Raw genomic sequence first — 18,324 nt, forward strand, 5'->3', positions numbered from 1 at the left:
CTCAACCCTTTGCCTAGAAACTTTATGTAGCTTCACCCTTTAACATTCTCACTAAGAAAAAGGCAATAGAAATTATTACTTCCTATTTCTTATGTCTTTGGGACACTACCAGATTCATCTAACAACAATCAATGTTTTGTTTGTTGTTTTTTTATGATTAGTTGCAGTGGGTTTTTTTTTTTTTTTAAATATTCACCTCTACCAAACAGTTGAGAAAAATTATTTGACCCTTTCAATTTTTTACATTTCAAATCACACAGTTGTGTTCAGCAACTCATTAAGCACTATAGTATGTCAAAGTATTACTTGACCTTTGAAAATCACAGCAAACAGAGTCCTCATGTGAGGAGTGATTTTGCTCTTGCTAACTTCCTGTCACTCATTTACCCTATTATAATAGCCACACCCAGTGTAACAGTCATCTCCCTTACACCTGGCACTTGAACATTAGAAGATGTCCTCAGTCGTAGCTGTGTTCCCTGTACAATTGTAAACAGATTTAGAGTTCACAGAGTTAATTTCTCTTTTCTCTTCTCTCTGGTGATCATCTGTGTCAGTGAGTGAGGAGCAATTGGAACAGTTCATTGTCTTTTCTTCTGCTCCATACTTCATGTATCAGTGTATATGTACAGTGCTGGGGCTGCACCAGTGAATGTATTGGGTTTCAGAGGATCAGGTGAAAGAAGCATAGCAAACCCAGGGGGTGAGAGGCCTTCTCCTGTAGGAGATGCTCCAGGTGCTTCTCTCGTTTCTCCGTCGTTCAGGGAGTGGCTGTGAACCGTCAGTAGTAAGATCAGCATCCACATCACTCCTGTCCAGGCCCCTCCTTGTCCACCGTTGCTAGTCGGCATCGTGTCGCGTGGACCTACTCTGCTCGGCCCTCGACCTCCACAGCCGTTCTGATCACCAACATAACCTGATATGGATCCACCTAAGAGAAAGAGATTCTTTCCGAACACTCGATTAGTACACAATCACTACACTTAAAACAATGAATGGGCTCCTCAATGGTTCTGGGAGCCTGTCAGGGACCTGTAAATGAAATTTTCAGTTAGCAATTTTCACATACTCAGCCATTCATTCATCAGTCCATAACAGAGTGACTTTGTGTGTTCAAAGGTGCACTAGCTCCTATGTGGACATAGGCCGACCCATGAGAACCTCATGGGGGCTCAGTCCTGTGGTCAAATTTGCAGTGTTGCGGATTGAATACAACACAATTGGGATAACTGGGAGAGCATCATGCCATTTTAACCCTGTTTTCAACATGTTTTTTTTTCATTTTTCTTTGATAGTAAAATTTAAATCTTTCTACCTATAGTATGATTAATTCTTTCTACCTGTCCTGAGTTCTGTGGATACCTTAATATTTCTGCTAAGCTGTAAATCCTGCTAGAACCATTGTGATTTTGTTTATTGATCTCATCTATGATTGACTCATCTCATCTATCCCTCCTTTTCCAACACGAGTTGTACCGCATACAGCACGAGAGAATGTAGATGAACAACGTAATCCAAAAAGAACTCCTAAGTGTCTTTACCACATCATCCATGAGCGTGTAACTATTTATCAACCATATTTAACTTAAAAACACTCCTGGTTTTCAGCTGGAAAGAAAATTTCTTTAATCACAAAGCTTTCTTATTAAACAAACAAACATCCACAACAGAAAACTGAATTCCCTTCTTCAGTCATCTGTTTCTCACACAGTTTTAAACTTTGCATACTGCGTGGTGTAGTTAGAGATCCAGTGTTAATTCATCTAATTTCTTTTATTGAGTATTAAATGATATATTCTAAAACACCAATAACAAATTTTTAGGACCGCAGGTGAACCTCAAAGTTATTCTCCGTTCTGTTATTAGTTTAAACCCACAAAACTGACCGAAGAAATATAGCAAATCATTACATCTGATAAAGTAAAATGAGCTTAATTTTCTATAAATCAATTAAACTATCCAAAGTGGTTGATTAGAACTCTCTCTAAGTCTTTCACAGTTCACGTTTCAGGGTCTAATTTGGAACTAACAATGTTATTATTGAAATAAAACCCATTATAATCCAGCTATAATTCACTTTATTGTTCTACAACCGGGTTAGAACCAAAATTGTCTCTTACATGTTACAGTAACCAATTGTTTAAGCAGTAAAATTGCTTTAATGAAATTGTTGAGCCTTGCTTATGTTTTTTTTTTAAAAAAAATTTTTAGTGGCTTTCCACTTGATGTTTAAATTCCTCTCTATTTCCATATTTTGAGCCAAATCATAAGCTGCTTCTAAAGTTAGCAGGAGTCTATGTAAAGGCTAGAGACCTTGTCCTTGGAGATAATAACAGCAAACAGTTCAACTGCCTGTACTGAGCTACTCAGGGGGGAGAGAACCCACTTCCACTATTTACTAGTCATTGACTACAGCATCACCTGCATGACGTGTGACGTCAGAGGGTCTGCTGGTTGAACCATCTGTGTATTAAATTACACTTCAAATTAGAATCGTTCTCTGCTTCAGGTCAGGTCTAGGTGGTGTCCCACAGCTTATAACCATCTCACAGCCTCGATTAGCAGTTGATTCTGCAATAGGAGAAAGAATAGCAGAATTTAGAACAGATTATAATTCAGGGAAATTTGCAATTTAAAACAGGTGCTCTTTTCAGAATGATGTATGGACTGGACAAAATGATTGAGTGATTACTTGGTCTATATGTGGTTAATTATGTTCAGTATGGCAGCTGTATTAATTCTGTACACCACTAAGCATGTAACATATACAACGCCGTCATGAGATAAAACCAGAGGTGCAGATTTCTCTTCTAGCGCTGCAACTGCAGCCATAGATCTTAAACATCCAGGCATGCTACGCACTACTGTACAGAGCCCTGATAAGTAATATGCCACCTAGCGATGGTATGACAAGTGTTTCCACACCAGCACACTTCCAGCAAACCCCTCTCTCTCTCTCTCTGACGTACAGCTGGAAAGGTTGCATGTAGTCCAGCACTCCCAGGGCTGGAGCTGAAACCAGAGCAGTCTTTACATCCACAAAGGCCTTATGCATGCTTTCTGTCCATTCCACTACAGGGGAGCCTCCTGCAGTGTGGCAGCTCATCACAGAGTCCATAGCAGCATAAACACAGATCCAGTGATGACAATAACTTGAATGTTATTGAGCAGTGTCAGTCTTTTAGGAGAAAACATCCACTGTCCTTCAGACAACACATGACCCAGATAGGTGGTCTTCAGACTGCAGTACTGTAGCTTCGACAGTGAGGTGATGTGACCTCTTTCAGCCAGTTTCTTTAACAGAAGCACAGAGTCCATGTGACAGACTTCTTTTGGAGGAAAGAGAAGAAGGGGAGTGCTATCACTAGCCAGGTGCAAATTCACCTAATCACACCCCACCAAAGCAGCATACACTGTAGGACTCCTAACAAAGCCATGTAGAGCCTGGTCCACATCAACTAACACCCTTTTATGTAAATGCAAACAGATACTAACTATCTGGATGCAGAGAAAAATGCACAGCTCAGGTCAACAATTGAGTTAATATTTAGAATCTAGGGGCAAGAGGCAAAACTAGAATTAGTGTTTAATTTACAAAGAAGGTCTCTTCCCATCAGACTCAAAAGTGTTCCTGCAAGAATCAGAAAGTATGTTCCACATCTGATCCTGCTTCTGAAACATAAGCTTGTTCAAAAAATAATTTAATTATGGGGTGCCTGAAATGCCTACAGCGATTAGTTTAGAACTAGGAATGCAAACATTATCAGTGAAACATACAGCAGAAAGTTACAAGATATTTTAAAACATATTGATAGGCACAGCTTGTATTATATTTTACTAATTTTACCGATTGATCTTCTTGTTCTATTTATCCTGCTCTCAATTTACTCTGTAAAAGTTTGATTTTCTCATGATGAACCAGAAAGAAATTAGTTATTTATATAATTTCCTTAAACTACAGAGGTTAAAAGTTCAACACGATTTTATTTACTACAGAGGCATTAATTTGTTTAATATAGTTAACTTTTAAGATTATAATTAATTTAAATCCAGAACAGATGGAATTTTAATTTCTCAGTATTGAGCACAGCAATACCAAACCATTAGATGCTGAAGTCATATCAGAAAAAAGATCCATTTTATTTTAAAAAATAATTTTGATTTGATCCCTTTCCTTTTTACTACTGTTCATATTAGATTTTCAATAGGGGAATGTTAAACTCTAGTGTTTACAGAGTTGAAAACGTTCCATTCTACTGATTAGCTCCTAGGTGCTCTGCAGTCTCTGGCCCAGTGGGGCTGATCTGTGACCTGAACCATTTATTTAACCTTAGCAGATCATTCAGTGGAAAAAACAACCATCCTTGTACATTTCCATTAAACCATTCAATAAATGTCGGCAGGGGCTCATCATCATCCTGCACACAAACATTAAGCTTGTAAGGTTTAGCAGTACAGCGTGCATGTTTAAATACTGCCTTTTTAGCTTTCTCTGTTAACCATGTCAGCATGTCTATGTTGTCAGGTCACTGGACATTCTCAGTGGGGGGTAGATCAAAAGATTCCTCAACCTCGGACCACTCTATGCCATAGGTGCAATGCAACAATACCTTCATGTCTGGAACTAGAACATTATACAATGTAGCTGTAACCCACAACCAATCAAGATGTTTCATCAGCTAGTGAAAGGATCTGGTGCACTAAACACTATATCTCTGGTCTCTGCTGAGCTACAAGCCTGACACACAGCTGTGTTAACGATCATGCATTTAGGGAAAGCTGGATTAGTTTCAGAAAGCTCTGACTCCTCTGTCTTATCACTTTGAAGAAAAACAGGTGAAGAATGTGCAGACTGTTTATCCTTTTTCGTCAACTCCTCATTACTCTGTCCTTTTTCTACATCACCATTTCCTGAAACTGAGCCTGATCCTGACTCGGGTTCTGTGTTAAGTCCAGATTCAACTTTTTTTTTTTTTCTTTATCTTAGTCAATTCTTCCTGAAGAAGAGCAATGATCTTAAGTTTCTCATCTGTGTTCTTAGCTCTGCCTAATGACTGGATTCCTGCTACACTGACCAGCGTCGATGCATCAGATTTAATTTTTTTCTGTGGATGCATCAGAGTTAGATTCAGATTGTACTTTATGAGAATTATTAACTGATTTCACATTTGAACAATGAGTCTCGCCTGATTTGGACTGATGACAACCCATGGTTAATTTCTTTCACTCAACAACAGGCATTCATGCATACACAGAAACAAAACCGCAATGAAGACAAACAGCAGGCGCATAGCCATCACTCTCAGCTGCATCTGAACTCTTATGTGTTAATTTTCAATTATGATCAGGGAAAATTTCAGTCTGATCTGTTAGATGAAGTTCAAAATTCTTTTTACACAATTTATCGGAAATTTCGTGCCAGAATTCAATAGGAGTTTCCTCTAATTTAACGTGGGATTTCAGTCTGGTGGATCTGGGTACCAGATTCAACGTATTGAATCAATAGGTTTGCGCATAACCTAGCTCCGGGACAAAATTCCACAGAGTCTTAAACCCCGCCGAACCAAAGGGCAGACGCTCGTCTCGCCTTCCACAGACAAACACTTAAATTTGCCCAGAACCTCGTTCTCAAAGGTGGAAGGACCCACAGGCTGTCCCCTAAAGTCGAGTCACCCTCCTTTAAGAGGCGACCCAGGTATATTACCCAATCCGTGTACTCAACACTGCCTCTGTCCAGCAGCGGACAAGCGCCGACTCTACACTGCCTCTTTCAGCAGTGGACAAGCGCCGACTCAACGCTACCTCTTTTCAGCAGTGGACAAGCGCCGACTCTACACTGCCTCTTTCAGCAGTGGACAAGCGCCGACTCTACACTGCCTCTTTCAGCAGTGGACAAGCGCCGACTCTACACTGCATCTTTCAGCAGTGGACAAGCGCCGACTCTACACTGCATCTTTCAGCAGTGGACAAGCGCCGACTCTACACTGCCTCTTTCAGCAGTGGACAAGCGCTGACTCTACACTGCCTCTTTTCAGCAGTGGACAAGCGCCGACTCGACACTGCCTCTTTCAGCAGTGGACAAGCGCCGACTCTACACTGCCTCTTTCAGCAGTGGACAAGCGCTGACTCTACACTGCCTCTTTCAGCAGTGGACAAGCGCCGACTCTACACTGCATCTTTCAGCAGTGGACAAGCGCCGACTCTACACTGCATCTTTCAGCAGTGGACAAGCGCCGACTCTACACTGCATCTTTCAGCAGTGGACAAGCGCCGACTCTACACTGCCTCTTTCAGCAGTGGACAAGCGCCGACTCTACACTGCATCTTTCAGCAGTGGACAAGCGCCGACTCTACACTGCATCTTTCAGCAGTGGACAAGCGCCGACTCTACACTGCCTCTTTCAGCAGTGGACAAGCGCTGACTCTACACTGCCTCTTTTCAGCAGTGGACAAGCGCCGACTCTACACTGCCTCTTTTCAGCAGTGGACAAGCGCCGACTCTACACTGCCTCTTTCAGCAGTGGACAAGCGCCGACTCTACACTGCCTCTTTCAGCAGTGGACAAGCACTGACTCTACTGAAACCCACATGCGTAGTGCGCCGTACTCACCTCTTGAGGCAGCCGACTGGCATTTAATGTCCAAATTCAATATCAGACCATCGCAGATTCAGTATCATAGAACTTAATTTTCAAAGTTTAGGTTTTTTAACCAAGTTTTAACAGGTACATAATCTCGCCAAACTCAGACATGGCAGTTTGCAAAATTTGTTAAAATTTGCACTTACCAGTCTTTGTTGTGTGGAGATCCTGTTCGTGACGCCAATCTGTTAGGGAATTCTGCGATGTCTGAAAAGAGGAATCAGGAGGCAAACTCAGGGACACTCTGGAGACTCAGATGGCTTATGTTGAGAATAAGGTTTACTGAATTCAGGAGAAATGATACAGCGAGTAACACAGTGACGTGAGCACTGGCAGCATCAGTTCTGAGGAGTCTCTCTGGTCTTGGGTACTTATACCGTTTGGAAGGCGTGCCATGTTGATGTTACATTCTAAATGTGGAGGCAGGACTGTTAGTTCAGGATCCATCTGTACAGGAACACAGCAATATAACCTTGTTGTTCTGACATTGTCAGCCAGATAGTTGGTCTGTTATCCCTATGTTATGTTTACCAAGCGTCTGTCTGTCTCAGGGTCATATTAGGGGACAGAGAGATCATACGCAAGTTTGTATCCTCTATCTAGGAGAACCATGAGTCAAGGGTGACCATTTGGGATGACTCAGCATTTAGGCTGTCATAAACTAGAACCACCTCAGTCATGAGAAAGTGAGTAATTTTTCCTTCACACTGAGAGTTTAGACAAGGGTTTGGATTGTACATTCAGGTAGCCCTGCTTGTTTGTTTTGCTGAGAATTATCCATTTTAATGTGCAAACGTTGCACCATTTAGCAAGGGCACCGTCACTGTATTCTGGGTTTGGCACCCCTCAAGGTGATTCTGATTGGTTTAAACTAACATACAGTGGCTTTTGGTTGGTAATTTTCAGTATATTATGTTGATTTTAACCTAAACTTTAATCTTATTGCTTGTTGTGCCATTTTGCCTCGTTGAAAAGACTTTTTCTCCTTTAGAAATTGGTTATTTTTCAGTTATTTCTGCTCCTGTGCAGCATGTTATTGAAATCAGGCTGTTTTAAAGGAGCTTGAACTAACCTTGTGCCGTGCAAAAATATTTGCCCCCTGACAGAAATCTTCTATTTTTGAATATTTCTCACACTTAAATGTTCCTGGTCATCAAACTAGTATTTATATTTATTGAATATTAGACAGAGATAACCCAGAAAACACAAAATGCAGTTCATTGAAAACCTCTATCACTAAAAGTAATTGCCCCCCTGGAGCCCTCTGGTCGGTCCCCTGCACAGTTGCAGTGCAAATTGGCATTGAAGCAGTCCAAAGAATGGAATGTTGAATGCAGGTATTGAGATTCAGTCACAACGAAGCCTTTTCAGTGTGTTTTATTGTCGTCCAATAAATGTCATATAGGAATGTGAAGGCGATGGAACACGCTGTACATACTTTACTGTGTGCGTAACGCTTAAAATGAGTACACTGGGCTGTAAAAGTACACGTCATCAACTTCCTGTCATGACCTTCGTCATCTTCCTGAATAATTACTGCTTCAGCCACATGTTTGAGCTACAAAAATGTCACCGTAGTAATTCGTGAGGTGTTAAATTTAGACTTGAAAATGCCATTTGTGCCGATTTATCCCCCCAAAAAATAATGTAATTCAACAACATTCATCAACAGGTCTAATGAAATGGGAGGACTTTGGTGGAAAATTTTGATTTGTTTGGTTGTACACCCTATATTTAAAGTAAAAGACCTCACAATCACATCGTTGTTGTTCGACTTCCCTAGAATGCCTTTTTTTCTGTAATTGTACCAGTTTGTAATTTAGCAAAACACAGAAAATCCGAATGAAAGACAATGAAAATAATCATTAGATGCAGATCTAGACTACATATGTAACTGTAAATAAGGTGCTTAAACACAATGATGTCCAATACTATCCTGTTTAATGAAATTTCCATCACATACATAGGAATAGAATAGAATAGAATAGAATAGAATAGAATAGAATAGAATAGAATAGAATAGAATAGAATAGAATAGAATAGAATAGAATAGAATAGAATAGAAATACTGTACTAATCCCAGAGAGGAAATTTGGTTGTTGCAGCAGAAAGAATTCAATTCCCACCATAATAAATACAGATAAGCAAAATTTGCATAATATATACTCTTATTTTTTTTTTTTTAAATACATAAAAATATGCCATTTTATATTAATTCTATTAATTTTATATTCAATCTTGGTTGCTTGGAAATACCATTTGTGCCCATTTATCCTACAAAATGCTGCCAGCAAGAGCAAGCTAAGCTTAATTATACTGGTTGACTTTCATATTTTTAACTTTTCAGTTAAGAATGTAGTACAAAAAAAACAACATTCATCAACAAGTTTTTTTAAAAAATGAGAGGATTTGGTGGAAAATGTGATTTGTTCGTCTTCGATGTGCTTTAAATGCCTTTTTTCTGTAATTTTATTTGTTTGTAATTTAGCTAAATATACAAAATCCAGATAATAGAAGATAATCAGTAAATGCAGTTCTAGACTTAACTATGTGTATTTTATTCACACATGCAGGTCTTTAACTCATATTGGAGTATTTTATGCATATATTTCACTAAAGGATCGACCTACAAACCATAGATGGTGAAGCTCATCAGGACATTTCTGTAATTATAGTTCGTCACCAATATCATTTGAAGCATATAAGAGATGATTTTTGCATCGAAGCGTGAAAGTGTCACTTGAACTGCATCTGTTGTTTGTTCATGCTAATCCAAGCTACAGTAAATGTTTGCTGAAGCTTATTGGTGTGCTGCACCTTCTCTTTACCTTGAACTGCAGGCGACTTTATTTTCTCCTATCTCCAGTGAAATCACAGATAGACGCCCGGTGTTTCGATTCCCTGCCTCCGGTGTCTTATCTCGATCCGATTAGCTGCTAATAAACCTTCCCTTCATTGCAGATGGAGCGTGATGACTTACGAGGTTCCCGCCACCAATAAACACACGCCGATGGTGAAGGAGGACGACGGCCTAGATTCTCCTCTGCAGGTAAATTAACCGACTTCCAGGACACCGTCTGCCCTGCGACAGATGGTGTCCATAAAAAGCCTTAGCTCCCGAGAAATTATTTTGGGAAAACATCCGCTGAGAATCAATTGAACCTGGCAGGTGGAAGCCGAAGCAATCAGACCTCCGCCACGGGGAGCGGTGCAGATATCGACGACGGACAGCTCTGTGTTTTGATTTCCAGCTGAGCTCCGCATCTCGGCTTCCGAAGGTGGTTAAAAATGTTGAAATCAGTCCACAGCTGCATAATCCAGCTCTCACCTCACAGTCACATGTTTATTTTTGTTTGTTTCCCAAGAGATGTCGTTGCTACTGTTTCTCCAGTTTGACATCCTATTTTTTGAGCCTTGACAAACTTTAATAAGAAAATAAAGTAGCTGCTGAGGGGTCTGCTGTCACGGAGTAACACATACGCTGATCAGGCCTAACATTATGTCCGTCTATCATTTATACACAGATTAATCCTCATTAGGGTTGTGGGGGCCTGGAGTCTATCCCAGCTGACGCCCTGGACAGGTCACCAGTCTGTCATAGGACGACACATAGAGACAAACAATCACACTCACATTCACACGTACGGACAATTTAGAGTTACCAGTCAACCTCAGCATGTTTTTGGCCTGGTTGGATTATGTTTATTTTTGTCGTTTCTTACTTTAGAATAGCGTTACTTTTTAACCGAGTAAGGTAGACCCATCCTTTCCTTGCTTACTTGTCGATTAATAAGTAACGCTATTCTAAATGTTTTTGGACTGTTGAAGGAAGCCAGAGAAAACCCATGCATGCACAGGGAGAACATGCAAACTCCATGCAGAAAGATCCCGGGACGCAAACCAGGGATCTTCTAGCTGCAAGGTGACAGTGCTAACCACCAAGTCACTGTGCATCCACATTATGACCACCTCCCTGATAATGTGTTGATTCCTGACCCTTCTAATGGACTCCACCAGACCCCTGAAGGTTTTCTGTGGTATCTGGACTCCACTAGACCCCTGAAGGTGTTCTATGGTATCTGGACTCAACTAGACCCCTGAAGGTGTTCTGTGGTATCTGGACTCCACTAGACCCCTGAAGGTGTTCTATGGTATCTGGACTCAACTAGACCCCTTAAGGTGTGCTGTGGTATCTGGCACCAAGATGTTAGCAGCAGATGCTTTAAGTCCTGGAAGTTGTGAGGTTTGGCCTCCATGGATCAGATTTGTTTGTCCAGCATTGGATTGAGATCTGGGGAATTTGGAGGACAATTCAACACCTCAAACATGTTGTTGTGCTCCTCAAACCATTCCTGAACAATTTATGCTTTGTGGCACGGTGCATTATCCTGCTGTAAGAGGCCACAGCCATCAGGGAATACCATGAAAGGGTGTACATGGTCTGCAACAATGCTTAGATAGGTGGTTCATGTCAAAGTAATATCTACATGGATGCAGGACCCAAGATTTCCCAGCAGAATATTGTCCAAAGCATCACACTGCCTCCACCAGCTGGCCTTCTTCCCATAGTGCATCCTGGTGCCATGTTTTTAATGGAATATCTCCATAGGGAAACAGAGGAACATTTCCAGCAACCATCACTCCTGTGTTCTAATGCCACATTGTGTTAGCTAATGGTGTTGAAAGTCTAATTGATGATTAGAAAACGCTTGTGCAGTTATGTTAGCACATGGATAAAAGTGTGAGTTTTCATGGAAAACATGAAATTGTCTGTGACCCCAAACTTTTGAACGGTAATGTATAGAAATTGAACTTCGTGTACAGATATAAGTTCCATGGACGCATTCTGGTTTGATTTAACAGTGTGTTCAGAGTTTGGATTGATTATTACACTGTGAATTAAATGCGCATTGCCCTAAAAAGTCATATCAACAAAGTGTAAAGCCGATGCAGGGTTCCTACAGTTAACAGAAGTCTTTCTTTGTGTTTCAGGTCCACATCACTCAGTATGCCGACTCCGTGGCCTCCCACCTCGCCAAGATCCTGGACTCGGACAAACACAGCGACGTCATTTCCTCCGCTAAGTATGTGACGTGATTTCCTTTAACAGCAAGAAAAAGCAAAGTAGAAAGATATATGTTAAGAGAAAGAGGAGCAGTGAGTGTCGGGTCAACGGGTATTGATTTTTTTTGGTTTTTTGCTTAAGTGTGTGCGTGAAGGAGTCGGTTGAATCAGGGTTTCGGGTCATCCTCGGTACATTAGTGCATTAGTAGTCGCCCTCTGGGAAAAGTTCACCGTCCATTACGGAGCACTTATCTCCATCGTTCTGAGTGCAACGCCAATTGTTGTTCAGACGTTTAAACACCTCGAACTCAAAGTACATTTTCACAGAAATGCTACACCAAGACAATGCAGCCTTGCTTTTTTAAATGTGGGTCTTTGAAGGGTTTTATCAGGTTTTGGTTAGCTAATGGTTAATAGAAACACTCAGAAATAGCATTAATTTAAGGATTCCATCAGCATTTATTGAATAAGTGTATTCACTACTTGGATTTCTTCACTTAGTGTCATAGAAATACAAAGATGCATTGATGTACATGCAGATTAGATTGAACTTTTCCTCACGTCACACATTAATATCAATTACTGTTATAAATGTGTTAAGGGAGTATTAAGTAATCTAAGAGTGCTGTCAGACTCTAATGGTTCACTTTAAGCATTAACAATGAGCTGCTGCTGACCTACATTAGACCGTAAAGACAGATGAGTGAAGGTAAACCTAAAGACGTCATACATGGACCAACAACAAAACAACTTGAGAGCTAACCTAGATGATCTTTAGGTTAGAACTGACATTCTGCTGCTACATGTCAATTTTAAAGCCATAAATCTTGCTAGCTGGTAAAAAGAAAAAAAAAAAAAAACAACCTTCACGAACCCTAAAGATAACAGACAAGGTCAATAGACGATACAAACGCATGTAAAGAGGCCTAAAGGAACTAGATAACCAGCAGGAAGGCTAAAGTTCGACAGAAAAATGCACGTCATAGGTATGTTGTTGTTGCTTTGTGGTCACAATATGGAATGTTTTTGTCACTTTGCATTTGTAGAGCACAGTTAAATATAATTTAATAAGATGTTAGAAGGTTATGCTTTGTGGTACCACAAAGCGTAACCTTCTATCATCGTGTTAAATTGTATTTAACTGCTGAGGTGTAGCTAAAAAGTTGTTTGGATGGAACCTGGAAATGAAGAAACTCAAGCAACCGCCTCCATTTTCTGTATAATTGGTACGAAATTCCATGTTTTAGTCATAGAAAACCTCAGTGGAACCTATAAAAACTGCGAACCTGTACCTAACAAATGGTGCAGATTGTGATACTCGACGCATTTTCTAGGGCTTTTGTGGCTAAAAGTTTGTAGGATGGAAGTTTCATCATCCTCAGAAGTCCACAAGAGCTCAGTAGTAGTGCAAAATATGCACATTCGAATTGCTCTACTTGTATAAAAGGATCCTCCAAGAGGACTAGAAAGTAGGAAAATAGCAGCTGCATGTCCATAGTGTTGGTAAATGTCAAGGATAATCGACGAAGCACAACAGAAACAGACGCTCACTGGTGTGTATCTGCTGTCGGTGATGTTTGCAGGAGACTAAAAGTCGCTCACCGTGATTCGTATCATCTTTCATAGGAACTTTAAATAAAGACACCGGGCTGTTCTGCACATTGTGGTATCCAGGTGAGATGTGTTTGCATTAGCTGGGTTATTCCGTGTCAGCTCAGCAAGATTAGAGGAAGTCAGTCACTGGACCATCTCCGAATCTGTTGACACTTTTTAGAAATGGTCTTTGGCATCTCAAACTGATATCTGTCCATTTTTTTTTAGCTAAAATTCCAACATTTTCATAATTTGTCACCCAACGTAAAGTTGCAATGAATCTCTTGCTAGTTGGAAATTGAACGAGGTGCCACTGTCGGATGGCCATATCTCTTCAAGTTTATGTTCTGGAGTCTTCAGATTTTCAGGAGATGTTCAGAAGTTTCTGGTGAATGGAGAGAATGCAGATTAAGACCTCTTAGGTTCAGGATTTGTTCAAAAATCGCAAATAAAGTGAAATGTCTCTAAGACATGCGATCTATTTGATCAGTGTTATTGTGAGAATAATGTCTGAATGACTTTACCAATGCTCAGAATGCTTTCATATGTTAGTAGAAAGGGGAGTTATGGACAATCAACATTGACACACATAAAAAAGTAATTATTTTCCAAACGGCCAGATGGATATTTTGAATCATGGGTAGGTTGATGAACTTTGGAATAGTAAGAGATGGAAGTAACATCTACTTGTGCGCCAAGTTTCAGTGACTTTCCATGTTGTCTTCGTGCTGAAATATTTTATCTAGTTAACCAAATAGTTCAATTCATTGAGGAACCTGAGGCCTTTTGTGCTGAGAAATGTTTGAACTATTCACCATTGGGTGGAAAATTATGAAAATGTTGGAACTTCTGAACATCTCCTGAAAATCTGAAGACTCCAGGATGTAAACTTGAAGAGATGTGGACATCTAAAAGTGGCATCTCGTTCAATTTCCAACTAGTGAGAGATTTCCTGAAACCTTCTATCGGAAAAAAATATGAAAATGTTGGAAGTTCAGCTAAAAAAATGGGCAGATGTCAGTTTCAGATGCCAAAGTTTCTCGCTAGTACATCATAGACTTTAGTAAGTCGGAACACTAGTGTGCTCCTTGTTTTAGATTAGATTTTTACATTTTCATGCTTCTAAAGAATATTTAAGCGAATCATATAAACAAAAGGTGGAAGTCAAAGTATTTTTTCTTTAATTTGGCGTTAAATAATTTGCTCCAATATTATTCCAATATCCTCATTTTGTGTCCTGATTATTAACGTTTATAATATAGTGTTGATCTCCCTTTACCACTGCAAAAATGGGAGACAATAATTGCATTTTCTTTGCTTTAGCTACAGTTTTTGGTGCATTTTCCATTTCATTTACAGTATAAATCACTGCAAATCAGTTGTTCTTTCATATAATCATAAGTAATAGATAAGATGTGCTTTACCTGCAGCTGCTGAGAAAAGACATACTGACTGAACAGTCCCACCTTCCAGAATATTTAACACAACAGCCTTTCAAAACCCCTGCATATTCATCTTGACATGGTGCACAGAAACATCTGTAATGCACAGAAATCAATCAGGACAGCGTAGAGAAGCGATGTTCATTTGCAGCATCCAATATTTGTAAAAAGCTGGAGGACCGTGTGAATTTGGAGAAAAACCTCCCGCTGAGTCACGCAGCAGCTGAGAGTAAATAGTGTGTGTGGAGGCGACGAGGCTGACAGGCAGGTGGGCGATAATGAAACCGTTTGTAATCTGCAGCGCGGTGAATCACCAAAACCACAACATGCTAGCCGCATAGCGCGCTGGGTTCTGGGTGTTAATCACGTTTAACCCTCTCGCCCGTCCAGGTTCCTGTGTGGGACGGTGAATGACTTCGTGGCGGAGGTGGGGAAGGCGTACGAGAGAGCCACGGAGAACAAGGAGGAGGCAGATGCCATGGCAAAGAAGGTAAAAGGGTTTTTGTGTGCGGCCATTATGTAAGAGGTTGTGTAACAGCAACTAGTGGGCAAGTGTAGGTGTGTGTATATAATGGAGAAAGTGTGAAATATAGTTGAAGGTTCAGTGTTATCAATCCCTCCGAGCTTTGTGTCCTTCCAGTACGCTCTGAAAAAGAGTTTAAAAGCGACGTTGAAGCTGGAAGGCTGAGTGTTGGAGGTGAAAAAGTGGGTCAAAGTCAACTCTCCGTTTTTCTAAAAGACCTTCAGCTGTTATTCTCTTCAACATATCCAGACTTTCTTGGTCTAAAACCTCCATCAAAGGGCATCATGAAAGTGTTTATCAACTTTCAGACTTTCTACTTCAAACTCATCATGTGACTCATTTTGCTGCATAAAATGAACCAGTGGTGTTCAGATGCTTCAGTCGACAGGTTGTTTTAATGCACAACAACGAGGAAAATAACTACTTTTGAGGATAAATGCTTGTAGAAATCTGTTTAACATGCGTTAATGTTAATTTGTGGCCAAATCAAAGTCAAACTAATGTTACTGATTGATTATTCTCTGTAATAAATGCTAATAAACTCATCAATAGTACCTGTGAAGGAAAAATTACTGTTTCCCCTTTCTAAGATATTTCCTTGCAGCTGTTAGCTAGAATCATCCCAAATTATCCTCTGACAGGCAGATGCTGTAGGAGGATAATTTGTTCTAGATAAACAAAATATGTTTCTAGCGGCAGCGGCTACTTTTCACCGACATCCTTATTCTTACTGTGCATTTCCTGATTAACAGGAGTAATGAGAACTAAAAGCTAAATCTGTTGGTTTATAATTGTTCTTAGCTCACTGATTAATACATCTAGGGTGTTGGCCTGAAGCCTGACAGGGAATGCAATGCAGGGTGGGAGTTATATTTATTTATTTTTTGGTTGTTTTTTGCAAGACAAAACTAATCTGATGCATTAATATACACTTTATCCAACACAGATCATGTTAGGACCACGTTTAAATGTGTTAATACTGTTGAGTGGTTGCTGGACCACCTCAGAATCTCTTGAAACTTTGTAGGAATGATCTTTGGCATTTCAAACTGACATCTGCCCATTTTAGCTAAAATTCCAACGTTTTCATCACTTTTCACCCAATGGAAAGTTTCGATAAACCTCTCGCGAGTTGGAAAGTGAATGAGATGCCACTTTCAGACGTCCACATCTCTTCAAGTTTACATCCTGGAGTCTTCAGGAGATGTTCAGAAGTTCCAGCATTTTCAGAATTTTTCACCCAGTGGTGAACGGTTCAGATCTTTCTCAATAAAGAAGGCCTCAAGTTCCTGTTACTTCCATCTCTTACTGTCCCAACGTTCATCAACCTACCCATGATTCAAGACGTCCATCTGGCCATTTGGAAATTAATGTCTTTTTTAACCATGTCAACGTTGATTGTCCATATCTCCCATTTCTACTAGCATGAAAGCTTTCTACGCACTGGTAAAGTCATTCAGACATTATTCTCACAATAATATTGATCAAATAGATCGTTTGTCTTAGAGACAATCCACTTTATTTGTGATTTTTGAACAAATCCTGAATCTAAGAGGTCTTAAGCACATAATTGAGGCTTGCTTGCCAGAATTAGCTGCTTTCTCCCCAAGGGAAATTTTCAACAAACCTCTCACGAGTTGGAAATTGACCAAGATGGGACTTTCAGATGTCCATATCTCTGGAAGTTTATGTCCTAGATTCTTCAGATTTTCAGGAGATGTTCAGAAGTTCCAACTTTTCTCAATGAAGAAGGCCTCAAGTTGCTTTGTCTAAAGTCAATGAGTTGAATTATTAGTTTAAATAGACTGAATGTTTCAGCATGAAGACAACATGGAAGGATATTGAAACTTTACACACAAGTCGATGTTACTTCCATCTCTTACTATCCCAAATTTCATCAACCTACCCATGATTTATGACATCCGTCTGGCCGTTTGGAAATTGTGTCTTAAACAAAAAACTGAGGCTTGTTTGCCAGAATTTGCTGTTTTCTCCCCAATGGAAATTTTCAATAAATCTCTCATGAGTTGGAAATTGAACAAGATGCTACTTTCAGATGTCCATGTCTTGAAGTTTATGTCCTGGAGTCTTCAGATTTTCAGGAGATGTTCAGAGTTTCTTAGTGAATGGAGAGAAAAGAGGGAAAACTGAATGCTATGAGGTCATAATCTAAATACTTCAGTAAAAGTTTGAAGCTACAAATGAAACCATGCTCATGGGAGACATATTTCTTTTAAAAATAAACACTTTCATAAGACATTTTCCTAAAAAAAGCGAATCTTTTCAGGCAGCAGAGGCGTCTCAAGCTTCCACCAAACCTTCCCATCAGTGTTTTAAGCTCTTTCCCGCTAACTCGTCCTCTTTTGATGCCTGGCGGGAAACTCAGCCGTCACTTTACTAGATAAAAGTCTTGTATGAATGAAAGCGTTTATTGATCTGCTGCAGCCTCAGACAGTTTCAGAAGTCCTGCCCAGCGCTGATGTGTCGCCAGATTTACACTCGTGATTCTGAAGTAAACAGTCAAAATCTCCTGTCTGATTCTCCCTCTCCAGTGTGCGCTGCTGAACGAGAAGCTCGATTCCCTCGTCAAGGCCTTAAGTGAGGAAGCCGAAGCTCAGGTAATAACAGCTGATTGAAAACACTGAATAACCCGACAATTTGTGAGTGTTTTGCACCAAAATGAGATTTGAAAAGGCTAAAAAATTGACAAAATCTGCTTGTTTGCCTCATTTTCTGGGAAAGTGGTTCCCAACCTGGAGGTTGTGGACCTTCTAAGGGACCACAGTATAGACCTGAAGGCTGAATTACAATGAACAGATTTTTTACATTTTCATCTTTTCATAAAATATTTAAACTAAACATCTAAACAAGAAGATGGAAATCAGTATTTTTTTTGATTTACCATTATCTTTTATTTATCTCTTAACTTTTGTCATGTTGGAATCATAAGGATGTTTAAATAAGTTGCAAAAATGTGATATTGTGCCAATAATTGTATTATTTTTGTTTATCCACATTTTTTTGGTGCACTTAGCAGATTTTTACATTTTCATGCTTCTCAA

The 18,324-nt window shown here is 39.9% G+C and overlaps 1 protein-coding gene across 2 annotated transcripts in view; it reads left to right on the forward strand.

Moving 5' to 3' along the window:
- The window catches only part of si:dkey-172j4.3 (diacylglycerol kinase eta), a 126,876-nt gene that overhangs the window by 84,379 nt on the left and 24,173 nt on the right, over positions 1-18,324 (forward strand). For both annotated transcript variants that reach the window (XM_055007835.1, XM_055007836.1), the window contains 4 exons: positions 9,602-9,689; positions 11,633-11,724; positions 15,130-15,229; positions 17,815-17,880. In XM_055007835.1, coding sequence (XP_054863810.1) covers positions 9,602-9,689; positions 11,633-11,724; positions 15,130-15,229; positions 17,815-17,880 — 346 coding nt within the window. The remainder of the gene's footprint in view (positions 1-9,601; positions 9,690-11,632; positions 11,725-15,129; positions 15,230-17,814; positions 17,881-18,324) is intronic.

The sequence above is a fragment of the Amphiprion ocellaris genome, chromosome 23, assembly GCF_022539595.1.
Source record: "Amphiprion ocellaris isolate individual 3 ecotype Okinawa chromosome 23, ASM2253959v1, whole genome shotgun sequence".
NCBI lineage: Eukaryota > Metazoa > Chordata > Actinopteri > Pomacentridae > Amphiprion > Amphiprion ocellaris.